The 13,384-nt window shown below is 35.8% G+C and overlaps 1 protein-coding gene across 25 annotated transcripts in view; it reads left to right on the top strand.

Moving 5' to 3' along the window:
* Positions 1-13,384, top strand: part of Ppfia2 (PTPRF interacting protein alpha 2) — a 451,568-nt gene that overhangs the window by 336,643 nt on the left and 101,541 nt on the right. For all 25 annotated transcript variants that reach the window (XM_040754942.1, XM_013111885.3, XM_040754945.1 and 22 more), the window contains 2 exons: positions 8,208-8,354; positions 10,308-10,442. In XM_040754942.1, the coding sequence (XP_040610876.1) occupies positions 8,208-8,354; positions 10,308-10,442 (282 nt within the window). The remainder of the gene's footprint in view (positions 1-8,207; positions 8,355-10,307; positions 10,443-13,384) is intronic.

Here is a 13,384-nt window from a genome sequence, read left to right as displayed (position 1 = left end):
GTTTTCAATTCAATTCCATTGGTCTACCTGTCTATTTTTCTGCCAACACCAAGCTGTTTTCAGGACTATGACTCTATATTAGAGCTTGAAGTCAGGGATGGATGGTGATGCCTCCGGATGTAGCCTTGTTGGACAGGGTTGTTTTGGCTATCCTGGGTCTTTTGTTTTTCCATACAACATTGAGTATTGTTCTTTCAAGGTCTGTGAAGAATTGTGCTGGGATTTTAATGGGGATTGCATTGAATCTGTAGATTGCTTTTGGCAGGATTGCAATTTTTACTAAATTGATCCTACCTATCCAAGAGCATGGGAGACCTTTCCATTTTCTGAGGGCTTCTTTAATTTCTTTCTTTAAAGATTCAAAGTTCTTGCAATACAGGTCTTTCACTTGTTTGGTTAGTGTTACCCCAAGGTATTTTATGTTGTTTGTGGCAATTTTAAAGTGTGATGTTGCTCTGATTTCTTTCTCAGCCCTTTTATCATCTGTATATAGTAGGGCTACTGATTTTCTTGAGTTGATCTTGTAGCCTGCCACTTTGCTGAAGGTGGTAATCAGCTGTAAGAATTCCCTGGTAGAGTTCTTTGTGTTATTGATGTGAACTATCATATCATCTGCAAACAGTGAAAGTTTGACCTCTTCTTTCCCAATTTATATCCCCTTGATCTAGCAATGGCTAGAACTTCAAGTACCATGTTGAAAAGGTAAGGAGAGAGTGGACAGCCTTGTTTTGTTCCTGATTTTAGAGGAATTGCGATGAGTTTCTGTCCATTTAGTTTGATGTTGGCTGTTGGTTTAATGTATATAGCTTTTATTATGTTTAAGTATGTCCCTGTTATCCCAGATCTCTCCAAGACCTTTATCATGAAGGGATGTTGGATTTTGTCAAAGGCTTTTTCAGCATCTAGTGAGATGATCATGTGATTTTTGTTTTTCAGCTTGTTTATATGGTAGATTATGTTGATGGATTTTCGTATGTTGAACCATCCCTGCATCCCTGGGATGAAACCTACTTGATCGTGGTGAATGATTGTTTTGATGTGTTCTTGGATCTGATTTGCCAGTATTTTATTGAGTATTTTTGCATCAATGTTTATGAGGGATATTGGTCTGAAGTTCTCTTTCTTAGTTGTGCCTTTGTGATGGCTTGGGGATCAAGGTTATTGAAGCCTCATAGAAAGAGTTTGTCAAATACCCTTCTGCTTCTATTGTGTGGAATACTTTGAGAAGAATTGGTATAAGCTGTTCTTTGAATTTCTGGTAGAATTCTGCACTGCAGCCATCTGGACCTGGACTTTTTTTGGTTGGGAGACTTTTGATGACAGCTTCTATTTCCATAGGGGTTATAGGTCTATTTAAATTGCTTATCTGTTCTTGATTTAGTTTTGGCAAGTGATAGCTATCCAGGAAGTCGTCCATTTCCTTTAAATTTTCGAATTTTGTGAAGTACAGGTTTTCAGGAGTATGACCTGATGATTCTCTGGATTTCCTCAGAGTCTGTTGCTATGTCCCCTTTTCATTTCTGATTTTGTTAATTTGCATGTTCACTTTCTGCTGTTTGGTAAGTTTGGACAAAGGTTTGTCTATCTTGTTGATTTTCTCAAAGAACCAACTCTTCGTTGCATTGATTCTTTGTATTGTTTTCCTAGTTTCTACTTTATTGATTTCAGGCCTCAATTTGATTATTTCCTGGTGTCTACTCCTCCTGGGGGAGTTTGCTTCTTTGTGTTCTAGAGCTTTCAGCTGTGCTGTTAATTCTCTAGTATAACTATTCTTCAGTTTCTTCATGTGGGCACTTAGTGCTATGAACTTCCCCCGTAGCACTGCTTTCAAAGTGTCCCATAGGTTTGGGTAAGTTGTGTCTTCATTCTCATTGAATTCTAGGAAGTCTTTAATTTCATGTTTTATTTCTTCTTTGACCCAGGAATGGTGCAGTTGGGCATTATTCAATTTCCATGAGTTTGTAGGTTTTCTGCAATTTGTGTTGTTGTTGAATTCTAACTTTAAACATGGTGGTCTGATAAGATGCATGGAGTTATTCCAATTGTTTTGTAGCTGCTGAGGTTTGATATGTTGCCAAGTATGTGGTCGACTTTTGAGAAGGTTCCATGTGGTGGTGAGAAGAAGATATATTCTTTTTTATGTGAATTAAATGTTCTATAGATGTCTGTTATTGATGACCATTGATTTCTCATTCTTCTTCGATTTTCAATGGTTGGTGGTGGTGGAATTAGGTGTGGAATTTCACCCCTTTGTTCTTTTGGCTGTTGGTAGAGAGGGATTCTCTAATGCCTATGTTTTTCTGGTTGTAGTTAATTTCCTTGGGTTGGAGTTTTCCTTCCAAAACTTTCTGTAGGGTTGAGTTAGTGGATACGTATTACTTGAATCTAGTGTTGTCATGGAATATCTTGTTTTCTCCATCTATAGTGATTGAGAGCTTTGCCGGGTATAGTAGTCTGGGCTGACATCCATGGTCTCTTAGTGTTGGTAGAATATCTATCCAGGACCTTCTGGCTTTCATAGTTTCCATGGAGAAGTCAGGTGTAATTCTGATAGGTCTGCCTTTGTATGTTACTTGGCCTTTTTCCTTAGCTGCTCTTAATATTCTTTCTATATTCTGTATATTTGGGGTCTTGATTATTATGTGGCGAGGGGACTTTTTTATGTGGTCCACTCTATTTGGTGTTCTGTAAGCTTCTTGTACCTTCATTGGCATGCCTTTCTTAAGGTTGGGAAAGTTTTCTTCTATGATTTTGTTGAATATGTTTTCTGTCCCTTTGAGGTGGTTTTCTTCTCCTTCTTCTATACTATTATTCTTAGGTTTGGTCTTTCCATGGTGTCCCATATTTCCTGGATGTTTTGTGTTAAGGATTTGTTGGACTTAAGATTTTCTTTGGTTGATGAATCCATTTCTCCTAGTGTATCTTAAACACTTGAGAGTCTCTCTTCCATCTCTTCTATTCTGTTGGTAATGCTTGTGTTGGTAGTACCTGACCATTTGTCCAGCTTTTCTATTTCCTCCCTTTCTTCAGATTGTGTTTTTCTTTTATTGTCTCTATTTCAGTTTTCAACTCTTACAGTGTTTGCATCATTTATTGCAATTTTCAGTTTATCTTTTCGTCCATTTGTTGCCTTTTATGAATTTTTTGGTTTGCTTTTTCTTCCATTTCTTGCATTTTTTTCTTTGTTTCTTCTTCCATTTCCTGCCTTTTTTGTTTTGATTTTTCTTCCATTTCTTGCATTTTTTGTTTTTTTTTTCTTCCATTTCTTGCATTTTTTGTTTTGTTTTTTCTTCCATTTATTGAGGGATTTTCCTATATCCTCTTTTAGGGCCTCTATCATTTTCATGAAAGTGGTTTTAAGGTCATTCTCTTCTGCTTCGTTTGCATTGGAATGTTGGAGTCTTGCTGGTGTGGAGTCTCTAGAATCTGGTGGTGTCATATTTGTTTTTCTGTTGCTGAGTGTATTTTTGTATTGTCTCTTTCCCATCTCTTCTTCTAGTGGGTGCAGAAAGAGCCCCTTACTGGTCTGGTGGTTAGGGGAGCAGAGTTCCCTTTTGGTGGGTGCTAGCAAGTCCAATAATCTGGTAGTTCTTCTATTACTTGTCCTCATTCAAGTCCCATGGGTGGAGAAGAAGAACAGGAATCTGGGGCGCTTAGCCTCCAACCTGGTCCCCTGGACCCTTTGCTGGATCCACTGGTTTCCTAGTCTCTTTGGTGGGAGAGAAGACCTGGAATCTGGGGTGCTTGGATCCCACCGGGATTGTAAGCTCTGTGCAGTTCCCAGGTGAACCCCAGGCACTGCAACACAGGCCCAGATGCCGGGTCTCTTTTACCTGGTCCTGCTGGAACAGCTGGTGCCCTGATCTCCCTGGATACCCTAGTTTCCTGGTCTCGTTGGTGGGAGAGAAGTCCTGGAGTCTGGGGTGGTTGGCTCCCACCGGGATTGGAGGCTCTGTGCAGTTCCCAGGCGATCCCCAGGTACTGGAACACAGGCCCAGAAGCAGGGCCTGCTGTACCTGATACTGTTGGAACAGCTGCTCCCCTGGTCTCCCTGGCTCCTCTGGTTCCTGGACCCATCGGAACAGCTGGTTGCTCTCTACTTTTAATCAACATTATACATGGATAACAACATTGAACTCTCTATATAGGTATACAGACAGCTCAAATTTCCTGTGAAATATTTTAATTTTATTTTATGAATGAATATAACTTATCTTTATGACATCAGGCATAAATGCTCTTCTCACGTTTGAAACTAATCAAATAAATGAATCTATAAATTCTCATTTATATTGGTTGAGACATGAATTAAATTTTCACCATACTATATTACTATAGAACTGTATTTTTATAATGTTTTTATTTAAATTAGAAACATGAATGCTTCACATGTCAATTCCAGCTCCCTCTCCCACCCCTTCTCCCTTGTCCCTCCACCAGCCCCACAGCCCCCCACCCAATCCCAACATCATTCCCCAGGGAGGGTGAGGCCCTCCTTAGAGGTATCTCTAAAGTCTGTCATTTCATCTACGGAAGGACCTAGGCCTTTCCCCACGTGTCCAGGCTGAGAGGGCATCCCTCCATGTGGAATAATAAAATTACAGTTATATACAAAATTTTGTTTAGGGAATCATTGGGTTTTTATTTTTATATAAAAGTATTTACGAACTTGAAGAAGAAAAGCTTTCTTCTTTAGACTCTCCCAATAACACAGAGAAAAAGCTATTTCTATGACTTGCAAATTCAAATTTTATTTTTGGTAACACAGCCTGAAGTTAAAAACTGAATCACTCACATGACTCACTAAGTCAAAATTGCCATACCAAATATACAGACACTGACTCCTACATGGACAGTGTGTATTAGGCCTGAACAGTTAAGTGTGGACAGGTTTGTAATCACTAATTAGAAAGCAGCTATTTAATTAGTGTATATTCCACTCTGGGCAGTACATAAAGTAGCTGAACCATGATATCACCCAATTCTTCATAATTATATGGTAGTTGTTAATAACTCAACAAGGAAGAATGTGAAGGTGTATCAAAGGACAACTCTTAACTCATGCAGTGTACCATACCAACTTTCTTTTCCCAGAAAAAGTCTCTTATTTTTAAGATAATGTGATTAGATTTTGTATTTTTAGACTCATAGTTTTCTTTTATTCCATGATATTGACAAATATTCCCAGAAGTTTATGTGAAAATTAGCATGAACTATACACTCACTAAATAAAAAATATAAACTAACAGAAATAAAGATTGTCAATCAGCGTCTTTTTAACCACTAAGTACTGTAATTATTATCTGTAGGACTTTCTTAAACCTGCTGGAATACTGGCAACATTTTGCAACATTATCTGAATTATTTTTGTTAAAATAAGGTATTACTTTAATTTCATGTTTATATTTTAATATTAACACGGGTAACTTTTCTTTTATTAACTCCTGAAGGACAGGAAGATTTGTCACATAAAAGGAGGAATAAAAGCCTATTCCAGGTGAAAATGGAGTCAGAGAGTATGATAGTTTCATGTGTTTGCCATAGTGATTGGCTCGTAATGACTGTCATTTGAAAAAATATTGAGTGGCATATGATGTGGATATGGACACACAGGACAGCACACATATGGAAGTCAGTGGACAACTTTAGAGAGATGGCTCTATCCTTCCACCCTTGTGTGGATTTTAAGCATGCATCATGTGTTTTTCCCAGATTGCATTTGCTTACCAAGGGTTCTCACCTGGAGAGCAAACTTTCCTTCCAGTTTAGCAACTCTATTTCCTTTCCTCACATTTGCTGAGGATTGTGTCTGAAATCAGCATCTCAAAAGGATTGGGTTCTCTCTGTGGGCAGTAATGAAGAAGACAGTCATTGCTTCTTTAAGCTTCTCACATATGTTTGAAAGGCATATGAAGCAGACTAAATTCAAATTCTGCTATTCCGTGTTTATGCTTCCCATTTTCTCTCCGAGGATGCAACCACTCAACTTAGGGTCTATGTGAATCCTACTTTGTTTCATCTTAATTTGATTATAGCTATAACATCTTATTTGCTTATTAACTTGCTTTCATAGATCCACAGTGGGCACAAGTTTGAAAGGACTATTATTTATATACCTCAATATACAGAAGTAGGAATGCATTAGGTCAAGAAAGCAAGAGCTTCGTGGCTCATAAATATACTGAAGGTAAAAGAAAAGAAATCAAGGATTTCAACCTAGGAAGTAATATAACCAAAGTTGCATTTAGAATAGTTTTTGGGCAGCAGCATGGTAAAGACATTTAAAGCAATAATAAGGGAAGCTATCAGCTTTCCAAGGATGATCAGTAGTTGTGCTCCAATAGAAGTGCTGGTTTGTGTGTGGAGAAACAAACCAAGGACGGCATACTTCATCATCCTTTAATTAATTGTTGCATGAACGTAAGTTTCTAACAGCTAATAATTTCCAAACGCTCACAGGTGGAGAAACACAAATACCCACATCCTCTCCTTTCATTTTCCCCATTCCACTTGCTCTGAATTCTTTCTTTAAATCCTTGTGCTTTTCCTTTGGCATTTTCCCTTTTACTTGAGTTAATATAAGTTTTTCTGATTAATGCATTAGGTATGGATTTAAGCTTATATACTTCCTTAATTGCTGTTATTTTACCAATGTAAATTATTGTCAAAATCATATTCAGGGCTACCATTATTATTAATATGTGACTATTTTTCACAACTGATCTGAGCAGTAGCTTCCTATAATATTTTCCATTATGTACCACTTTCTTTTTTGAGGATCTTATTAGCTAATATCATTTTTATTCTATTACTTGTTTTTTAATTTATGGTTAAATCATCCTACACTTTCTAATAGTTTGATAAATTCCTTAAAATTTCATCAGTAACCAGAAAGTGAATGTATTGTTTTGATGTTTATTTCCAAAGAATCATCTTTTTCCTTTGCCTTCCTCTTCTAGTCTATAGTGGTTTCTGTTGTGGAACCCAGTTCTGTCAATTAGGAACAATACATATGCACCTCAGAAGAGGGTATTAATGAGAAATTTTCTAAATTGTTTGCCTATAAAATGTCTGTAGTGGAAGTCCAGTCCACCTGAGGCTTCCCCATTCCCTACACATGGGCCCCCAGGTCCCAAGAAAGTAATGGAGGAAAAGTCTAGCTGGGAGTACACAAACAATCAAGGATGCTAACTCTGTGTCTGCTGTAAAGAGAAGTTTCAAGGATGAGGAGTGAAGACTACACTTATATGTGGGTATAGGTCAGATGTTTATAGATTATTGTTGGGAGATGTGTTGGATTAGTAAATTAGTGACCATAGCTTCTCTTTTAATAAATGTGACTTATAACAATGAGTAGATTTTTGTAAGTACTTTTTATTTTTATTTTCTATGTATGTGTTGTGGTTTGTATGAGTGTATGTCTGTGTGCTTTGTGTGTGCAATAAGTTGAGGTGTTGAATTTTGTGTTAGATTCTCCTGAACTGGAGGTACAGAAGGCTCTTGGTGGCCACATGGGTACTGAGAAACAAACCTGTTCCCTCTGCAAAAGCAACAAGTGTTCTTAGCTACTAAGCTGTCCCCCCAGCTCTCTGGTGGTATCAACTTATTTGTAGATAGCTTTGGAACTATGGTCTCAAAGTTTACAGTCTCTTAGCTTTCCACTCTACTCAACGTTGTACTTCCACTTTACAATGAGTAAGTTTACCTGTCATTTCATTTGACACTAGGAAGTTTCAAAATATGCTTTTTAGTATTCGTACAAATTCAAAAGTCCTTGCTTAATCTACTATAAAAATAAATACAAAAGCATCATAAAGACTAAGAGACTATGAAAATACACATGGAATCTTTTGTTGTTGTTGTTTTTAAAGACATGGGACAGGACTTCTTTCTTTGTGTAGCTCTGGTCGACTTAACACTCAATAATCTGTAGACCAGGTTAGCCTCAAACCCAGAGATCCACCTAAATCTGCCTTCAAAATGCTGGGTTTAAAGGTGCACACTACCAGCCCTAGCATACATGAAAACTTTAAAATGGCCTTGAAGAATGTGCCTTTACCTGGTAAAAAAGCCATTTCTAGTATCATAATATTTCATTTAAGTATGAAAACTCTGTCTTTCTGAAATGCTGTAAGTTTCTTTTGTGGTTTGCTCTAATGGGGATGAAATCAAAGACTTGCACATGACTTTTACAGTGTTATTTGCAGGCAATGGCTCAAAAGGAAGATATGGAAGAAAGAATCACAACCTTGGAGAAACGTTACCTCAGTGCTCAGAGAGAATCTACCTCCATTCATGACATGAATGATAAATTAGAAAATGAATTGGCAAACAAGGAAGCCATCTTGCGGCAGGTTCAGTATCATTGTTGTGATTTTACTTTGCTCTGTGTATAAGTTCCCACCATTACACAAAGAATATAAAATTTTCTAGTAGATGAGAAATTATGTCTTAAAAATTAGAATAGTATTAAGGAAGCATTTTTTATTTTCTAGTTTAGTTTAAAAAGCTAGAAACCACTCATATGAAGATAATAGAGCAACCATTGACTTTAAATCTAGATATGAAGCAAACCTTAAAGAGTTTCTTTAAAATTACTTTACTCTATCCCCCACCTATAGATTATCTGGAGTTATTCTATTGAGTATTCTGGGGGTCAAAGACAGGACTACTTGCCAAGATCACACACATAGTCAGTGTCAGTTCTAGAAGTTCTAACTGCTCTATCACAAAAGCAAGAACCTCTGAAAATTGTTTTAATAAACTATATGCACCTAGTGATTTAATCATTGTTTGTGTTTGTCTCATGTTGCATCAACATATTACAGGAATTGAACCAGATTATATGATACAAATCCTAAAATACTATCTGTTCTATACAAAAAAGTTGTTTGTCCAATCTCTAGAGTGTGGACTCCTGGGCTACTATACCCCTTGTTTAATTGTAGTCTAAAACTAATGGGGGTCTTTGAGTTCCAGCCTCAATGCCCCGTCAGGGTTCTGAGATGTAGCAAATCTGAGGGCTAATGAATTGTTCACACATGCTTATCCAAATCAGTTTCTATTCTAATTCTCCTGTTCTACATCTAATTCCTCCTAGTAGCTCTTCTAGCTTCTTCAATACTCCAAACTCTCTTTCTTCCAGGAGCCTTTAAATGATAAAGAAAATGCAAAAGTCTTCTCTCATTGGTTAAAACACATTATTATGGCAAACTATGGGGAGTTGATCCATTGTCATGGCAACACAAGGGTCCAAGGGTACAGAAGTGAGTCTGTGACCAGAGGGTGGGGGTACAGTGAGATACACTTTGAGGCTAGATCTCTTGTTATCAAACTGGCAAGCAAAGAATTGACATGCTTTCCTTGGTAACCTTGGTTGAATGTCGTCGGCTCTGACCCTGAGCATAGCTGCTAAGTTCCAAACTTATGATCTATTTACAAAAAGCCTTTAGTCTAGTTTGAACTTGCTTTGAGGTGAGAAAGCTAATTGTATGCAGTTAGTCTGAGCAAAGAACAAGGCAGGCTTTTAAGTATCTAAAGTCCTTAAAGGATAAATATATCCAGTCATGAAGCATGTACCATTCTATATATCGAAATTGCAAGTAAATGAAAAGTCATCTTCCAGACTTCCACAGATCCATGTGCCCAGTAGATGGAATATTTTCATGAGATAAATACACAAGCAGTGGGGATATGCCCAAAGATAATTTAGGGAAGAAATATTGTTGTTAGGGAAGAAATGAAGTGACTCATGAGAGATATTACAGACAAGAGCAACTGGTTTCCACAACCAGTAATTCCATGGCCTTTCCAGGTGGGGATCCCTAGCAAAGAATTACTCATCTGGTAGATCAGACTGTTGAACACTAGTGATCACCTGCTGTATCTCTCATGGCCTCTGACATAAGACTATGGTTTTCAATATGGTTTCTATTGTCATTGTATCCTAGGACCAAGAGAAATCACACCCATTTCCCCTGAAAAGTCCTGGCCTTGTCACTAAATCATGTTTTTCTTTTATGTCAGTTGAAAGCTATACACACGTTCAAGTTCATCCTCATTATGAATATCTTTACTGTTTCCTGCCTACGGTAAAATAGTTGCCATCTTATTGTTTTGAATTTCAGTAATTAAAATTGGCAAATAACACATGAAATCATGATAACAGTCATTACCTAACACAGTTAAATATGATAATAACTGATTTTAATTCTTGAAAAATAGCTGAAGTACTAAGTCCATATGACTCATTCTAGCTAATCTACCTCTTAACTGTTGAAATGGCACATTCATCATTCCTGTTTCAGATGGAAGAAAAGAACAGACAATTACAAGAGCGTCTTGAACTGGCTGAGCAAAAGTTACAGCAGACCATGAGAAAGGCTGAAACTCTGCCTGAAGTAGAGGCTGAGCTGGCTCAGAGAATCGCAGCCCTAACAAAGGTACTGCACTAAACACATATGGTCAGTCTTGATGTGATGCAGAAATAATGGTCTATCAAAGTGGAGTCTACAATTACTCACTTCAGGCTTACAGTAGTCAGATCTTCCTTATTTGTGTGTTTCCTTATGGCATATATCTTACTTACAGTGACTTGAATGATTGTTACAAGAATATGACAATTACATTATCTATTTAAACTTTATCAAGAAAAGCAATATTTTTTTGTCTTAACTATAGTAAATTTTCTATGGTAGTTTCTGTACATAATAACCATGTTATTTTAAAAATCTCAAAATATGCAAATGAACTACTACAATTTAATCAGCTTGGTATATATGGGTTTCTATTGAAACAATGAAGTACAATAACTGTTGATTCAATTTATATTGTAATATGGTGAACATTGTTAGAAAAGGGGAGTCTAAAAGCCACAGTTGAAAGCCATTAAGTTATATGAAAAAAATGAGATTGGTCATAATTTATTCTACTATTTTTCCATACTGTGTACTCTACATTCTAAAACTGTTCTATATTATATATCATAAAACCATTCTAACACAGTCATTTGTTAGAAATCACATTCATTTCACCTGACATATTCTTTGACAGATTCTTACATGCTAAAGTGAAATATTTATATCAGAAAGCAAAAACTGGATAGAGATGAGCAGGGCTCAAGAGCATCAAATTTTCAAGTGAATTTTGAAGTTTTAGGGTGAGACCTATTGAAACACTAGTCTTTTACAGGAATCCTATTAAATTTAAATCTCTATTACCATAGACCACACCAGCAAATAGCTCTGGCACTTTTGAAAACATAGAGACTCAAATGTAGCATATATATTACATAACTTCAAAATGTTTCCTAAGTTATATAAAGCTATACAAGCATATCACTAGTATTATACTTGCAAAGGCTTATTTTAGATTACTACAATATAGATTAAAACACATAGTTTTTCTGTTTTAATCTAAAGGATATTAGTAATTTGCATTAAAGAGTTACCATGTTAAATTTTGCTATTGTGGGATTGAATAAGAAAATAACTGGTAAAATTTAGAATAGGATAATCATCAGTATTTATTTTACTCAACAAAGTACCAAAACTTGTCCTAAAGAAATACACATTGCTTGGCAGTGGTGGCACATACCTTTAATCCCAGCACTCGGGAGGCAGAGGCAGGCAGATCTCTGATTTTGAGACCAGCCTGGGCTACAAGAGCTGAGGCAGATCTCTGAGATTGAGACCAGCCTGGGCTACAAGAGCTAGTTCCAGGACATTCTCCAAAAGCCACAGAGAAACCTTGTCTCTGAAAAAAAAAAGAAATACACCTTACAATTCATTAAATCATTGCCATAAAACAAGTCATTGATGTACTTACAATCAAATATAACTTAAAATATAACAATGGACTCATATAGCTTTAAATTAAGTAGTCCTGAATTATTATTTAGTGATATAAAACCCTAAAACTTGACTGAATTATTATTACCATCTGGTAACTCTTCAGCACTCTTATTAGAATATACTACATGATACAGACAGGAATTAATTACCATGGTGAGTAATCATCCTCTTTATCTGAACTCTGATTTTTTTAAAATCAGAAAACTTTTAAAATCCTTTAAAATCCTTCTAATAGTGTATAATTTCTTCTTTGATTCCCATAGCTTCTATCAGCTTCTAGAATGACAACATATTTCAGGTGTCTATGACAGTTATTATATTATTGACATAGCTGTTTTATTTTGTGATATCCTTAGCTCATACCATGTTTACAACATTTGAATATAACTCAGTTCCTCTGAACACTCTGACATCAAGCACCTTGCACTCATCCTTGGATTTACTCAAAACCCTCAGAGATGATCTAAATAATTTGTCCTATTCAATTTAAATTTGCTTTCAATATATGATTATCAGTGGTCTTTTTTCTACCCTTTGTCAAACTTTCAACTATTTTAAATTACAGTCTGCCTAGCTTAAGTCTTAGGTTTTTTCTCTTGTGTTTTGAAATGATATTTCAACAACTAATCAAGAATCTAATTTGGCATAAATGCATATGTACGTGTGTGTGTGTGTGTGTGTGTGTGTCTTTTGTTTTTACTTATTCATCTTTTTCTTTTTAGGATTTTCTTGTACTACCTTTATTCATCATTCTGATTGTATCCACATTCTTCTCACACTAACTTCTGTCATTATTTGGCTAAAACTTTAACTGGTTTGAAATTTCCTTGTATCATATTGAGTAAAACCAAGATGAACCCTTCAAGGACAAATAAAAGCAGATGACCTGGGCTGCACTGGGCTTGTGTCAGCCACTTCAACTGTGCTGTCCCTAAATCTAAAGGCAGTACTGTTGGCTAAAACCTTCTCCCTGTATTGCTTAGAGATGATGGATAAATTTATTCTTTGGATTATTATAAGACTGTTTTTATTTAAATCATCTAGCTAGAGAGATATGCAAAGTAGGTAAAACTCATTTAAAGCTTTTAGAAAGAATTATCAATTAATGACCATAAATAAAAACTAAATTTGATGTTTGTATATAATTAACCATCAAAGATCATTCTGGTCTCCCAATGTTATGATTTGTTGTATCTACTTCTTTAATTAAAATCCATATTTACTCAAGTAGGACATAACTCATCTTGAATTTTACGAGGTGCTTTATTCACTTTAGTACTAATAAAAATTTAGGTAATAACATAATTTAGAAATGACAGTATTTGTTTTTTATTGGAAATGCATCTTCTCAATGTTTTTGCATGGTCTTCAGTGAAGGAAGAAACATGATAAGATTTAAATATTTGAAAAGTTATACTTTTTTTTTGTCTTGTTTGTTTTATTTTATTTTTATTTTATTTTATTTTTTTATTATTAATATTTTTTTATTTTCCATTTTAAATTTAGATAAGAAACAAGGTTGCTTCACAAGT

The sequence above is a fragment of the Mesocricetus auratus genome, unplaced genomic scaffold (genome assembly GCF_017639785.1).
Source record: "Mesocricetus auratus isolate SY011 unplaced genomic scaffold, BCM_Maur_2.0 Super-Scaffold_100011, whole genome shotgun sequence".
NCBI classification, from domain to species: domain Eukaryota; kingdom Metazoa; phylum Chordata; class Mammalia; order Rodentia; family Cricetidae; genus Mesocricetus; species Mesocricetus auratus.
The sequence above is the reverse complement of the archived record's forward strand: the minus strand, read 5'-3'. Positions and strand labels throughout refer to the sequence as shown.